The sequence below is a fragment of the Eurosta solidaginis genome, chromosome 2, assembly GCF_040869045.1.
Source record: "Eurosta solidaginis isolate ZX-2024a chromosome 2, ASM4086904v1, whole genome shotgun sequence".
NCBI lineage: Eukaryota > Metazoa > Arthropoda > Insecta > Diptera > Tephritidae > Eurosta > Eurosta solidaginis.
Window position 1 is genome coordinate 224,353,213 of NC_090320.1, and position 17,132 is coordinate 224,370,344.

At 36.6% G+C, this 17,132-nt stretch overlaps 1 protein-coding gene across 1 annotated transcript; it reads right to left on the reverse strand.

Annotated features, from left to right (window-relative positions):
- Window positions 1-8,703: 8,703 nt before the first annotated feature.
- On the reverse strand, window positions 8,704-9,462 carry LOC137242622 (uncharacterized). Its single transcript, XM_067769894.1, has 3 exons — window positions 9,219-9,462; window positions 9,003-9,143; window positions 8,704-8,943 (listed from the first exon to the last, which is right to left on the reverse strand). The coding sequence occupies exons 1-2, from the start codon at window positions 9,263-9,265 to the stop codon at window positions 9,041-9,043; spliced, it is 150 nt and encodes a 49-aa protein (XP_067625995.1). The 5' UTR covers window positions 9,266-9,462; the 3' UTR covers window positions 8,704-8,943; window positions 9,003-9,040.
- Window positions 9,463-17,132: the final 7,670 nt, after the last annotated feature.

The window sequence follows — 17,132 nt, forward strand, 5'->3', positions numbered from 1 at the left end:
GCTCAATTGAGTTTTATTTATTTGAGTAAAATTTATTTTAAGTTCTGATTATATTTTTCTTTCACTATTTAGAATTTTATGTTTGTAAGAAAATTTTAGAAGTCTTTTTCATTTTTCGAGGGCCTCTGGCAACTGCCTACCTGTTAATCCGGCCCTGTCGACACTGCTCATTGGCCCTTTGCGCAAAGTGGCGTTGTAAAATTGAACCGCCCCACAGTGGTCGGTCTTATATGAAGTTGGTGGCCAAAAATACTTCAACTTCAGGGCTTTACAAATATGTGAGAATTATTTTTCATAAAATTGGTGCGGGTGATATCTTCATACCGACCCACAACCACCAACTTTCACCGCATGCATACAAAAAGTAAGTAGATGTGGGAGGAAAAGTGGTAAGATGTGTCTATCGCAAATACATTGTTTAATAGGATTAAATAAAGAAATTAAAGTTTTTAAAAAATCTTGCATACAAAACAATAACAAAACAACAAACATACGCAAAAGTTTACATTTGCATATCGTCGACTGCATAAAATAATGTCGTATGTTACATGCGAGCACAAATAACATACGCCAATAATGTATTAGGGTGACGCTTTCAGAAAACCGTCGCAAAACATAGTTAGTGGCAGAAAGTTGCAGCTGATATTAACACTTTAGAATCTTAAAACTTTAACTAATAATAAGATATAAGTCATAACGTGAGGATCGGTGAGGAACCCAACTAAAACTCTAGCTGAAATTGAAATATTTGTGCAAATAAACACTAATAAAGGCACTGGTGAAATTTTAAATAACAAAAAAAAAAAAAAAAAAAATAACACAACAAGCTAAACCCACTAAAATTATTTCAAAATGAAGCAAATACCTTTGAATTCAACATTCATTTCTATTTAGTTCAATACAATGATATTTTATGTATTTTTCAATAGCTTAACTTGCACTTTATTTTTATCTTGCTCACACTGCAAAACCCAACTAATACCATAGACTCAATTTTGAAGCTATTTTTAAGGAGTACAGTTCGAATACAACAAAAACAAATATACCTTTTAAAGGGCTGTTCTAATTATTAAGAATTCATGAGCTTATCACCGGCTTATAATAATTGAATATTCAATTATTATGTTTTTTCTAAGAGAAACTGAAAAGAAAGAAAGAAACATTTCCTGTCATATTGCGATGGTACAATTTCGAAAACCGCCACGAATTCATCGTCAGGCAATTTCGTAATGTTATCAAAGGTTTCACCGAGTTTCGAACCGCGCATCACACGGTGAAACTGCAGTTGCCGTAACCACTAGGGCTGTTCTAATAAGAGAACTAACGACACATTTGGTGACAAACTTTTCACTTTGATTTTTTTTATTTTTGGCCTATGGAACCGACCACTGTGCGCCCCAATAGGTTAAGTACATTTACTTGTTCACTTACGAATACAAATACCTACATTGTAATCTGCATACGTTTTATGGCTTCAGCAGGATGCAAAATGTGACATCAATAACGTAGACTAACGATGAATTATTTGCGGCTGAAAGCCATTTTGTGCATTTATGAAATATTAAAAATTATACAAACAGCCACGGAAAAATGTAATAATTTAGTTTCGCGGAAAATCAGTGACAGCGCAAAAATAATAAATTGTTACATAGTGAAAATTTATTTGCAACATTTTTCTCATACACATAGCTACCTATGTTAATAGAGCAGTAACAATATATATTCACATTTACCAATTGACGACTCCAATACATATTTACGTACTCCCATGTACCTGGATGCGCTGTAGGTATTTTGGTTCCCCGCCATTTTGGGGGTTAACTGCCCAACGCGTGCGAGATTACCATTCGTACAAAAATTTGTAAAATCTGCTTTCGAAATTTATATTAATATTGGACACGTGTGGTGTTGTCATCTTTTTGCATGCATTAATATTGTGACGAAATAAATGCCACCGTGGTGTGATGGTAGCGTGCTCCGCCTACCACGCCGTATGCCCTGGGTTCACACCCCGGGCAAAGCACCATCAAAATTTTTAGAAATAAGGTTTTTCAATTAGAAGAAAAATTTTCTAAGCGGGGTCGCCCCTCGGCAGTGTTTGGCAAGCACTCTGAGAGTATTTCTGCCATGAAAAGCTCTCAGTGAAAACTAATCTGCCTCGCAAATTCCGTTCGGAATCGGCATAAAACAAGTAGGTCCGTCCCGCCAATTTGTAGGATTAAAAAGGAGCATGACGCAAATTGGAAGAGAAGCTCGGCCTAAAATCTCTTCGGAGGTTATCGCGCCTTATTTATTTATAAATAAATGCACAACAACAAAAACATTAAAGCAAGCTACATAAACACATTAATCATCATTTACCCACATACATACAAATCAACGAAGAGATAACTCACACACAGATGTAGTCATCAGCTGAAGTAGTACTCACGCATACACCCGCATATGGCTATAAGATAGACATAAACTACAAATATACATGTATATAGCTAATAACCAAGCAAGGGATAAAATTGTTCTGGAATACAGTTTCGCGAAATGACCAGACCTTCGGAGAAATGGATGAACGAGAAAACAGAGAGTATAAAAGCAGCGCAACCCGAGGCATGACTAATCAGTTTGATTTAAACACGCTATCAGTTGCGAAGTGAAGTTTAATTATGAAGTATAATTGTACTACTCCCAGTGTAGTCTAATAAAGACCATTTTCAATACAGAATATTGGAGTGATTTATTCAAAAGTTTAGCGATTCGAACGTTAGCAGAAGGTTGCAAATAAGCAGAATTTCTCGAAATTTGTTACAATATGCTATTTAATTTAATCAAAAAGCGTATCATAAGATTTATAAATCCGATCTGCAGAAGCTGAACTACTTGGCGATATTGAAATGGTTTCAAGAGATATTCTATTGAGCAGCGTCACACATTTCACTGCTATACAAATTTTCACTGTAAGTAGCAGCCTCCATACCATATGGCATGGGAATGCGATTTTTCTTGGGGATCACCATATGTGCATTTAAGGCTGAAATGCCAGGAAGAATACATATAAAACTACGGCTAGGTGAATCGTTCTGGCGGCTGCCGTGCTCCATTGAAAATTTAGAAAAAAGTTTTTTCAATTACAAAAAAGTCTTTCTAAGCGGGTTCGGCCCTTCGGCAATGATTTGGCATACACTCCGATTGTATTTCTGCCATGAACAGCTTCTCAGTGAGAATTCATCTGCCTTGCAGATGCCGTAGATCCCAAATTTGAAGAGAAGTTCGGCCTGAAATCTCTTCGGAGGTTACCGCGCCTTGCATTTATCTATTTTCTTGGTTACAAACATTTATAATAATTAGCTCTGTTTTCTTTAGCAGGACATTATTAATAACGAAGAAAAATGTTGGCTGGTTTCGTGACATGTAAGTACTTTCATTAAGAACAAGAAACATTGATTAAATCGAATTTATTTAAACACATTAGACTTGAGTTTCCCTGAATTTGGAAAAGTAATCAGTTCTATCTTGCACTAATCTCCAATAAACACAAAATAGTTCAGCAAGGCGTTCACATATGTTCCACCCCTAGGAACTAGATTATTACGCTGTAAAATTTTCACGTTTCCCCTTTATTCGGGCTTCCACCTAAATATCACACCCAGAGGTGGTTCCTTGTCTATGAAAAAAATTGGCGTCTCTAAAATTTGTACATAATAACCGACTATCGAGGGTTGCATAAAACTGAACCACGTCCCGGAATCTTGGAGAACGGCTCGCGTAGTCTTCATACCGGAAGCGAGAGGAACTTGTCATCTGTACCTGATAGACTACAGGCCTCTTAGTTTTACATATTTTCTGTCCAAAACCCTAGATAGATTCAGCACAACATTCTTACACCAAAAACAAATCAGTTGATGATGCATTGAATAAGCTTAAGCTTGGAGGGGTAACTAAGCTGCTACTAAATAAATGCACAACAACCATAAAGCAGCCACTCTTATGTAGAAGGCGACGAAGAGATATCTCATCTCACACATACGAATATGTAGGTAGTCATCAGCCGAAGTAGTTACTCACATATACACAGGCATATGGCTCCAAACTACAAATATACATGTATATGGCTGGTAACCAAGCATGAAGTTCGCGAAATTACTAGACCTTAGGAGAAATTGGTGAACAAGGAAACCGAGAGTTTAAAAGCAGCGCAAGCTGAGTAATCAGTTTTGATTTAAACACGCTATTGGTTGTGAAGTATAATTGTGAAGTACTACTCCCAAAGTAATCTAAATAAAAACCATTTTGCAATACAGAATATTGGAGTGATTTATTCAATAGTTTAGCGTTTTGAACGTTAGCAGAAGGTTTCAAATAAGCTCAATATCCCAAAATTCGTTACAGTATGTAGAAATTATACTGGATAGTAAGTTGTTCTGGAAACTCAATATGGACGAGAGACTATATACAAATATACAAGAGGTTGCTACGTTGCACGTTGGCCCTATCGCTCAAACTCTCCCATTGGGTTTTTGGCAAGCCTATATTATATTATGGATTCCTAGTTTGATAAGCAGCCACACAAAAGAGTACGTTTACCAAGAAATTTCTTCTAAGGCAAGTAATTTACCTCAGTTATATCCAAAAGAAAATATCGAAAGTATATCGATAGTAAATTTAAAACGATCTCGTATGCGAACGTTAATCATCGGCTAGATGTGTTGATTTGCGTCACTCCGAAGCTTATTTATTAACATTATCTATCTCTCAGAAAAATGTAAAATTTATGTTGAACGGTGTGATGAAATCATGCTTAATAACTTAAGCTGGTTTGTCTATTTATTTTTTTATACCCAGCTGTACTTGTACCCAGGGTATTATGACTTTGATTGGATAACGGTTGGTTGTACAGGTATAAAGGAATCGTGATAGATATAGACTTCCATATATAAAAATCATCAGTATTCGAAAAAAATTTCAGCGAAATCGGATGATAACCACGCCCACTTTTTATATATATACTTTTATATAAAAGATTTTTCGAAGGGTCGTGGACGAATAAAATAAACTATATCTTTGCAAAAAATAGCTTTATATTGTAAAGAATTTACTTGCAAATCCTCTTATTTGCAATCTTCTTCTAACGTTCGAATCACTAAACTGTTGAATAAATAACTCCAATATTGAATAATGGAAAATTGGCCTTTATTAAAGTACTTCACAATAACACTTATACTTTGCAACTAACTAGCATGCTTAACAACCAAACTGATTGATAGTTCAAATGAAACTCTACTATTGTCCGCCAGATTGCGTACTTTATCAATAACTGCTTGATAGCTCAACTCAAACTGAATTCCAGCGCCTCTACATTTGCTGCCTTTTATACTCTCTGATTTCAACGTTCGCATCTTCTAGGCGCTTCCATTTCCAGAATCTACTATTTGCCATCAGCTCTCAAACTTCTCAGCTGTAACTACAATTGCACGATTTTATAGCTTCTCTCATTGCATACTTTCAGGAGTTTCTCAGATATATGCATGTGTTTGTGCATTGATTCTCCGCTGCTCGTATACGTACATGGTACATATGTGTAGACGCAATTATTGTTTCGTTTATGTAGATACATAATGATTGAATTATTGATGTGAATTCACGTCACTGCTTAGCATCGGCTTAGAGATAGCAGCACCCTTAGGTTTGCTAATATTCGTAACAATATCAATGGTATTTCATTTCCCAAGTGGATTTATAACAGTAAATACGAAAAACTTCAAATTAAAAAAAATGGGCGTGGCACCGTCCCATAACTCGAAGAAAAATTAGTTCTGAATAGAACCATATGTATATGTATTTATGCGCAGCCTTGTAACACTATTAAGCACACAAAACAAGCAACAACAGCATTTCAAGTGTACAGCTGGGCATGTAATGATCGGTTTCAACCGAATTTAGACTTCCTTACTTGTTTCTGTTTAGGTTTAAATGCATATTAACTTTGCATTGAAATCTGTTTTTCAGTTTAATGCTTTTGATATCCAAACGGTTCAAATGAATATCATTACACTACGCTACAAATATATTGAGGAGTTCAGGATTTTGTGCAAATGATCTAGCATCATTCCATTGCAAAGTTGCATAGCATATTGTTTAACAATACCCTACCAAAATATAGGGCGAGGCATTTGCTACATCATTGCAAAAACCCAACATCAAAATCCCTAGTTTATTTTTTATATATTAAAATTTAGGTAGGTTTGATCAGCTGTTTTATCTGGTTATAAGTCACCACTAATTGGCCCTTTATTCTGAGAATAAACTGTTGCACGGCAAGAAGTTTAGGTAATATATGGACCTATTGAAGAATAAAATAATTTAAGTAAACATCCATGTTAATGGGTTCAGTAAGTCGGCTGTTTTGCTTTAATTGTATATACAGTAAAGATAAGTTTAGGTCCCAATAAAAAACCGTTAAGGTGTGTCGCCTAGTTGCCAAAGGTCAGATTTGAATACATTGCGTGTTCATAAGGTAATTTCAGCTTGGCCCAGCTGTACTTGTAAACAGGGTATTATAACTTTGATTGGATAACGGTTGGTTGTGCAGGTATAAAGGAATCGGGATAGATATAGACGTCCACATATCAAAATCATCAGTACCGACCAAAAATTTTATTGAGCCATGTCCGTCCATCCGTCTGTCCGTTAACACGATAACTTGAGTTAATATTGAGATATCTTCACCAAATTTGGTACACGAGCTTATCTGGACCCACAATAGAATGTGTGTGGTATTGAAAATGAGTGGAATCGGATGATAACCACGCCCACTTTTTATATATATAACATTTTGGAAAACACAAAAATCTCATTATTTAGTAAATAATACACCTATAATGTTAACATTTGACGTGCCGACTGATATTGAGTCCCTTGATAAAAATTTTAAAAATTTTGTTAAAATGGGCGTGGCACCGCCCACTTGTGATAAAATCAATTTTACAAATATAATTAATCATAAATCAAAAATTGTTAAACCTATCGTAACAAAATTCGGCAGAGAGGTTGCCTTTCCTATAAGGAATGTTTTGGAGAAAAATTAACGAAATCGGTTAAGGACCACGCCCAATTTTATATCAAAGAATTTTAAAAGGGTCGTGGTCGAATAAAATAAGCTATATCGTTGCAAAAAAGAGCTTTATATCAATAGAATTTTACTTTTTTTTTTAACGGGCGGTGCCACGTGTTATGTAGAAAAGTAATTTGTCTGAAATGAAATGTGCAATTGAAGCTCACGCTGAGTTTATAATGCTCGAGTACACCCGAACTTAGACAACATGACTTGTTTATTTTCTAATTAATTTTTTATTTCATAGAAAAAAACCAGAAGTGGAAAATTTTCAAAAAATCAGAATGTGAAACTGGTGGAAATTATGAAGGCCAATAAAGGTGGCAATGTGGATTTTTAGCGGTCCCAATAGTGTCTTCCTGAGCCGCAGTGGGAAAGCCGTTGCTCTTGAGCTAAATGCGGTGGGGGGAGCACGATCACAAAATAACAATTTGTATGACTTAATTTTTGTTATTCAGCCCAATTCTAAATATTCCCTCGGGATTTTATTCTCTCGGCAAAATTCCTCCAATTATTTTCTCCTAGGAAGAACAATAATTTGGGAATAGGAATTTCGAATTTTCGAAGTCAGCTGTTTTGTGAATTGAAATTTCGTTACGCATTTCTTATTTTGTTTAGAAAATTGGAAAGTTGAATTATTGTTGAGAATTTGTTTGAAATTAAGAAATAAAATATAAACAATTGCACAGTATTGCATTTCACGTGGTATTTACCGAAATGAGTAATGAATTGGTGCCATAGCAACATCAACAGAGGAGCATAATAAGAAGAAGACGGTGGGATAACACAAATCCGCCGGAGTTGCCTGTTTCCATTCAGTAAAGCAATTTTCTGGTGACCAATTCGAGTTGAATTCGTCTTTCGTCATATGCCAAAATCTCTTTAAGCCTTCTTAAGATATCCTTGCGTAATTTCTGGATGGCTGCATGCAATATACCAAGAGCTCTTCCGTTGCTTATGATATACTTTTCGATTTAAAATAAAGAATATTGTGGTAGAATGTACATATTTTAGCACAAATTTGTACAAATAAGTGTTTTTTCTTAAAAGAACCAATTTCCTTTTACTATTTTGATGCATTCCCTTTAACTTAAGAAGTTAAAAAATTTCTAAGAAGGGCAAAATAATATATTTTTGATACTCGCTAATGCCCAACTTTATTTTGGCCACTCATATAACCCAGCTTAATAAAGTATAGCTTGTGTAGAGCTTTAAGCTCAATATGACTAAAACTATAGAGCTATGGTTCTACTAATTTAATGATAGTGAGATGGGTATGAGTGTAAATGCCCAGTTATCTGCAAAAGGGGTTTTTACAACCATTATCCGTCAATGATTTTGTTTTTAAGTTCCATAATGAATTTATTCACAATTATATAAATTTGCAATTAAAATTAAAAGAACTACTGCTACAAACACCTTTCAGCTTCTTTGTCTATTCTGGGCGAACTATTTTGCCAATTTTGCTGCTGCTATGTTCGTATTGTCTTTGTTCCCTGGCCAGGCGCGATCGCCAACTGGACAGTTCACAGCACCTACAATACTCCTCTCCAGCATAAATTCCCCTTAACAGAAATGGAGACTATTAAATTGTTCACGTTGATTATTCACCATATTATTGTATTTAAATTTATCGCCATTATTGTAGCTGCTCGCCGATGTTGTTGCCGACGCGCTAAGCCTTTCACCAAAGATGGTTGCAGAAGTTGAGCTAAACGCTTGCTTGTTGATCTCCATATTGCGCATAGGGCTTACATCTTTGGCGTTGGAGGCCTTAGCAGCTGAGCGATCCTTTTGACCCATTTTTGTTTGTTTGTTTATTTGTTTGTAATTTCTTTCTTAAATAATTTAGTAAGTAATTAAAAAAAAAGAAGATTGAATTGCGCTTGATAGTCACTTTTCAGTCAGGAGATATTAGTTGTGGGGGCGTGTGATTCAAGGAACGTTCTGGCGTAGCGTAAGTAAGGCAAATTCTAGACGATTACCGCAACTGGTTGTGCGCGATGCTCCTTGTTTGGATGATAAATGTTTAGAGAGACTAAAACGAGAATAATGAAAATTGTGTGGATTAGTACTGTTGGAACAAAGAGACTATTAAAGTTTTAAAACTAACCTTAAATTGTTAAGTAGTTTGGCTTTCGTATCTGCGCGGTCATTCATTGACACACAAATTTGTTTCTCATTGGTTATGAAATTATTTAAACAGCTGCACTTTTTCTTAAAATTATTTAAGCTAATACTTTTTTTTTTAATTTGTAGATTATTTAATCTCGCGGAGAGATTTTCTTAACAATTCAGTTACTTTTAGCGATCTGTTGGGGCTGACTTTGAATAACGAAATAATCGAAACTCAGATCGCTGTTTCCATTTATAGGAGAGCATCTGTGCATGAGCTCGTGGCGTGCCTTTTAATGTAAATAAATTTGCTAATGTAAAAATAAAAAATTTTTAAGCACTTCCTTTATATAAATGGACAAAAATAAGCGAAAAATGTCTCCTTATATAAAGACATATTCTTGCTAAACTTTGATTTTTAAATTTTGACATAGAAATTGCAAAAATATTTATGAGAAGTAAAAATATGAAGATGGAGACAATTGATTGACTAATAATATCTCCTTTCCTACCAATTTTCCAATCCAAGTAATGTGCACTCCACCTTTATATTTTTGCAATTTCTGTGTCAAAATTTAAAAATCAAAGTTTAGCAAGAATATGTCTTTATATAAGGAGACATTTTTCGCTGATGAAGTGCTTAAAATTCTTTTATTCGAATTTTATTTTCTCCTTTTCTTAAATTTTTTCGGTGTCTTGACCTATCTGTTAAGTTTAACGCTTGTAGCTCAATGAGAACTTACATAAAAATCAATCCCAAAATTTCCTGCGTTCTGTTTGATTTTTCTAAATATCCGTGCGTCCCCTAGCGAACTTTTTGTATCGTGTCATCGGCTGTCATCGACCTCTGAATTAAGTTTGAAATTTTAAGTCTCTAGCTCAACGAGGAGTTACTTAAAACCCGGTTTCAAATTTCCAAATTATTTCTAATTTTTTACCTAACGGAATAGTTTTCTCCTTTTGTTCCTTTGTCGCGGTGTCTTAACCTGTCTCTGAGGTTGCATGTTTGTAGCTCAATGATAAGTTACTTTAAAATCGATCTCAAAACACCAAATTTCCAAATTCTTATCTAAATATTTCGATCAAAGCGTCAGCTAACGGATTTTTTCTCCTTTTCTTAAATTTTCTCGGCGTCTTATCCTATCTGTGAAGTTTTACAGTTGTAGCTCAATTAAAAATTACATAAAAATAAATCCCAGATTCCCTCCGTTTCGTCTAAATATCTCATCGACCTCTGAATTAAGTTTGAAATGTCAAGTGTCTAGCTCATCGAGAAGTTACTTAAAAGTTGGCTTGAAAATTTTTAAATTCCTATCTAATTATTTCGATCCGTGCGCCACCTAACGAATTTTTTTCCTTTTGTTGCATTGTCACGGTGTTCTAACCTATGTGTAAAGTTTCACGTTTGTAGTTCAATCAGAAATTACTTAAAAATCGATTGCAAGATTTGTATGAAAAGCGGACAAACATTCAACCGACCCAATATAAACGAAGTAAAATATCAGTAAATACATATTTGCTTATACACATTAGATTGGGGCGGCCCATACGAAACATAAATGAAAGATGTACGTTCGTGAAAAATGTGCGCCCAGAAATCTGAGTCGTTTTGTGCCTGGACACTGATAAAGATACTGATGAATATTCTGCTTTTTTCTTGGTTCTCACAGCCTCTGCAAAGGGATTTAAGGAATTGGGTAGCGTAACCCTTCCAAGCACGTCACAGCGCAAGGTATGGCTCCTCAAACTCAATTGTAAATCTCATCTACCCGTGGAGAATCCTGTTCATTTAACAAAGCCACAGGTTCTTCACTCAAGGACGGAGTTGTATGACTTGGAAGGTTCTACGTCTTCATATCACATCATATCCCGAGGATTTCATGCTAGTATCCTAAAAAAATACACTGCACGATTTAAATCGGAGGAGGGGGCAAAGCCACTGTTTTAATTTGCGCCGTGCTTCTTTTTAATTTTTTCCTATAAACTGACGAGACAGAGCCTACATCGGTGGGATAGCAAAATGTCTTGTGATGGCGCTCGTAATTTTTTTTTTTTAAGATTTGTTAAGTTTGAGAAGAAAGTTCGTTCCTTGAGTTGGTGCATGTGAACTTCGTTGTGTAAATCCAGATTTTCGTCATAAGATCGCCAATATCGTCGTAAAGAGTTGCCGCCAGATTATGTCCATTTCGGAGCCTTTTCTGGCTATCTTAACTACTATTTGGTCCCGCTCGATATTGCTATGCTCAGATGAGCTATGAACGCCAGATTGACTCGATACATTCGCACAATTATCGACTAGATTATAATGTCTTTTAGGCATCCGGCTGTCAAGAAAGATCGCCATGTTAGTAGTTTGATAGCACTATTCTGGAGCAATCGAGCTGCTCTTTCCATGGCATAGACTCCGGCTTGGAAAACAAAGTAGTAGTCAGGAAGTCAGTAATATTACCTTACCTACAGATTATTCGAGTAAAGCCCACAAACAGCTCCCTCTTGCAATATTTGAGCCGTCTGTCTAAGCGCTCCTCAGACTACTTCCTCAATTGGTACTTAATATTCAGTCTGTCTTGTAAAATTTGGTTTAGAGACAAACCGGTTTGTCGCTGGGTCATCCTCAGAGCACGAAAAATTACACTAAAGACGGCAAAACGCTCAACCCGGATTGTCTTCAAATAAAATATAACAACTGACGACAGATAGTCGTACCTGATCTTCCTTATCTGGAAGGCAACAATTGACTTGATGTAGTCCATGCCAGTCTTAAGGTCATCAAGGGATCATCTACTATAGTTGCGTGCCCGAAGTTAGGCAATGTTGGTTTCTTGCAATCTGAGAGCGTTTTTTATGGCCAATAACAGTTCGGGCAGATGTAAAGGCAACAGGTAAAAAGTGGTACTTAGACTGCCCTGCAATGCAATGCAAGCACCTTCCAATTTTTAATTGAGTGATTTTTTTTGTTTAACATCCTCTATGAGACTGGGGACAGACGCCGTTGTCCCATAACCACGAGGCAAGCTATCAAGAAAAAGAGAAAAGACGAAAAGGTTAATAAGCTAAAGCGAAGTACGGAAAAGACTCCAGTTATTTGGTGATACTGAAGGGAGCTAACGCTGGGACTTCGGTTTTTGCCGAGAGGGGGGCTAGCAATACATCATCCGAATAAATAAGGTAGCGTAATCAAAGCGCTATCTACTAGAGCCTGCAAAGTAGCCAGATCACGATGAAGCAATCAAGCTGAGTCCTAGAAAAATTCGAGTTTTAGCCAAAAGGACGGAGTTATTATAAAACATAAGTACCTGCACATAATTTGGGTTTCCAGTTTGGTTGTCAAACAAATTCTCGTAACACATATTTTTGTGGACACATTCAGTCTATGTGAGACTAGAGTGTCAATTGTTAGTTAAGGTGGAATACCTGCGTTCTTCACACCAAGGATAGGGTACATAGGCAACAGGAACCAACGTTGCGTTAAACAATTCTACTTCTGACTATAGAGTCAAGTCATCCAACCACAGTTTCGTGAAGGCACCGTCAATGTGGGAATATCTACCAGGGTATACTCCTTGTATATCGAAGATTTCTCTATAATGCTATCGACCTCAAGAAAGACCGATTAATCTTCCGGAGTGCGTGCTGATCTGCTTGCAATTGACAAGTTAATGTCCTACGTATTTTAGATAGTGAAAGAGCGCCTTATTGGCGTTTAGTCTGTGGCTTCTAAATAGCTTGGATCGCCAGCTTTGGAAATTAAAAAAACACGCGTAAAATTATCTAGGATTCTGATACATAGCCATCTTGAAGGCATCTTGATATGCCATAGCTGGTATGTTGTTGTTATTGTTGTAGAGATAAGGACACTCCCCGAAGGCCTTGGGGAGTGTTATCGATGTTGATGGTCCTTTGCGGGATGCAGCGCCGGTACGTTCCGGTAACAAGCGCCAATAAGGTGCTAGCCCGACCATCTCAGGAACGATTTGGTATCACCGCATGAAACCTTTTAGACCATACCACCCTGTCACCCCCTAGATCCATGTCGAACTAGAGAGAGCCTCAGCTGTGAAAGAAACAGGATTCGCCACGAGTAGGTGAGGTTAACAATTGGGTTGGATAAGCTATATATTGCGCTAGCAATCTCTTGAAAAAGTTGCGGTACACACCACTTGAATCAATGTATTAGTCGCCTCTTACGACAGCCATACCTACCGCAGGTATATTCTAAGCCCCCTAACCCACTGGGTGCCTATAGCTGGTATCAGTTGGATGGTTGAAGGCTTGTCCTATTCTGCGATACTTGTGTCGTCGGTTTTCGACAACCAAAGCAACGCTGGAAAGAGTGTATCCATCAAGACTTCCAAAGTTTGTTGGCTGAAGACGCTCCATGAGCCAACAGACCTCTTATGCTTCTTGCAAACATATTCGAAATACAAGTGTTTGGAAATTGTACTAAACATTTTGTATGATGCCGACAACAGGGATGGACTTTTAAACTTTCTTTTTCGACCCGGTCTAATATAAACAAATATTAATGTTAACGATATTTAAAGAAAGATTTGGTTTGATATACTAAACTCGTTTTGAAGATTTTTTTATGATACATATACATAAATACGAGCTTGTGGCTTTCCGCTTTGAATAAAATTAAGCCAAAGTTTACGTGTAAAAAATCACGACTGGGCTGACATGAAGATTTTATCATGTAGCACAAGAATTATAATTTGTAGATGATTTGAAATGTTTTTAATGGCTTAAATATATATTTTCGTTTTGTTTTTGGGAATAAGTTTTTCAAATCTTTGCCATGGTTGTGTGTGTGCTCGAGTAAGTTTTGGGGGAATCTTTTCTGGTGGCTTAGTCATCAAGAATTAGTCTAGATTACTTATGCATTTCAAAAAATTCTTAGCATTGTAAAATACGTCATAATTGTGGAAACGTGGGAAACATGAAGAAAACAATTACAATATTTTGTTGAGGCATATTTTATAATATAATTTTGCATAACAAGTTTTAAATACACTACAATGTAGTGTGTTGCGGGGGGATATGGCACCCGGGGTAATCGGGCGCGATGCACGCAAATAAAAAGAAATAAAAAAGTAGAATTAATAACGAGCGACAATATTATCTTATAACTTTAAACGAGCAATTCTTGTATATTTGTATGTTTGTATAGCCGAACGATCACGGGAACGGCTCAACCGATTTAAATGAAATTTGGCACAAAGATAATGTATCACCTTCTAAAGGGCCAATTACTGATACTTTGCATAGACTTGACTTGACTTGACTTGAGAACTGTCATTTACAGTTGTGTTAAATAAACATTGCATGTTACTGATTACTCAAAACTTAGCAACACTTAACTTGACTTAGAAGTCTGTTGAATTTTGATTTTCGGTGTAAGTTCTAAGTGACGTTTACATTTTGAGATGCCATTTGTTTGTTTCCATTTCATTTTGACATTTTGTCATACAAATTGACATTTAAGTCAATAAGTGGAGTATAATCGTGGCTAAGTTGCCAAGTTTACGCCAAATCAAGTCAAGTCAATGCTAAGTATCAATAATGGCCCCTTAAGACTTTCTACCTAGGTGTTGCCACTCAGAATGTTACACAAGGTTGCCACCTAATCGAAAAAAAATTACATGAGATATGCCGATATGGGTATCAAACGAAAGCTATTTTACTCCGCATTACAATAGGGACATATTTGAGTAGGGTTGTCATTTAGGGTTGGGGTAGTTAGACGAAATCGTACTCTACTTACACATATTCTATTAAAGCTTTAAAGGTGAACATTAAAGTTAAAAATCTTCGTAAAAAAATCTTACACATGATTCGACTTAATTTTCTTAATTTCACACACGCTAATAAAATTTAAATTCAATATCAAGGCACCGTGGCAAATTCTAGCAAAATATATTTAAATGCAAATTTTTGGCAAATATGAAATGAATAATTGCAATTTGTCACAGATTACTATTAGAAAGATTTCTCACCATAGCAAAAAGATATCTCACCATGGTAATTTTCTACCCTTGAACACTATAGGCATATGTTCAATTTGAAAAACCCATCTAATCATTTAACTACTTACCAACAGATGGCGCTTAGGGAAGTAAGTTGACATTTAATTAAACTAACTGATAGTTGTCATTCGTGAAATTTACAAGTTTTTGGAACGTAATAAAATTGTGAGACTTTCATAGTGTATAACTAAAAGAATGTTTGAAATTAATAATTCGGCGCATGAAGATACTTGATAAACGTTGTCAGCACAAAGTCCTACACGTGCTGCAAAATCGAGATGCTTGGAAAATATGACAAAAACTGTAAGTGAAGAAAAATCTTATTCTGTTTATGTTGCCAGGGAGCAAAACCGTTTGCGCAAAGCGCAACGGTTAGCTAACGAATCATTCGAGGAACGCAGGCAGCGTTTGGAGGATTTGCGTTAACGTGCGTCCATACGCAGGGCCACTAAAAATGTCGAAGAGAGATACCAATGGCTTGAGGATCAGCGGCAGCGCACATTAGAAAGATTAAATTTCGAAAGTGATGAGGAGCGTACATAACGTTTAGAGGAATTGTCTCAGCGTGAGTTACAGCTCACAGCTCACGAATGTATCGCGGATCGAGAACAACGACTTGAGGATCAGCGGGAGCGTACATCACAAAGGCAAAGTTGTGAAACGGATGAGCAACGAGTACACCGTTTAGAGGACCTGAGACAACGTAAAAGTACAGTTTGATTATTGATGACATGTAGAACAAAGTATGTTATGCGGCATACTTGGGGATTGCCAAGCAAAGCTCGGTCGCCCCGGTACTGGTTTATTCACTGTATAACAAGTAAGGAAGGTTAAGTTCGGGTGTAACCGAACATTACATACTCAGTTGAGAGTTATGGTGACAACATAAGGGAAAATAACCATGTAGGAAAATGAACCGAGGGAAAACCTGGAATGTGTTTATATGACATGTGTATCAAATGAAAGGCATTAAAGAGTATTTTATGAGGGAGTGGGCCATAGTTCTACAGGTGGACGCCATTTAGGGATATCGCCCTAAAGGTGGATCAGGGTTGACTCTAGAAATTGTTTGCACGATATGGGTATCATATAAAAGGTGTTAATGAGTATTTTAAAAGTGAGTAATCCTTAGTTCCATAGGTGGACGCCGTTTCGAGATATCGCCATAAAGGTGGACCAGGGGTGACTCTAGAATTTGTTTGTACAATATGGGTATCAAACGAAAGGTGTTAATGAGGGTTTTACAACGGAGTGGTGGTAGTTGTATAGGTGGTCGCCTTTTCGAGATATCGCCATAAAGGTGGACCAGGGGTGACTCTAGAATTCGTTTGTACAATATGGGTATCAAACGAAAGGTGTTAAGGAGTATTTTAGGAGGGAGTGGGCCTTAGTTCTATAGGTGGAAGCCGTTTCGAAATATCGCCATAAAGGTGGACCAGGGGTGACTCTAGAATTTGTTTGTACAATATGGGTATCAAAAGAAAGGTATTAATGAGGGTTTTACAACGGAGTGGTGGTAGTTGTATAGGTGGTCGCCTTTTCGAGTTATCGCCATAAAGGTGGACCAGGGGTGACTCTAGAATTTGTTTGTACAATATGGGTATCAAAAGAAAGGTATTAATGAGGGTTTTACAACGGAGTGGTGGTAGTTGTATAGGTGGTCGCCTTTTCGAGTTATCGCCATAAAGGTGGACCAGGGGTGACTCTAGAATGCGTTTGTTCAATATGGGTATCAAACGAAAGGTGTTAATGACTATTTTAAAAGGAAGTGGGCCTTAGTTCTATAGGTGGACGCCTTTTCGAGGTATCGCAATAAAGGTGGACCAGGCGTGACCCTAGCCTTTCTTTGTACGATATGGGTATCAAATGAAAGGTGTTAATGAGTA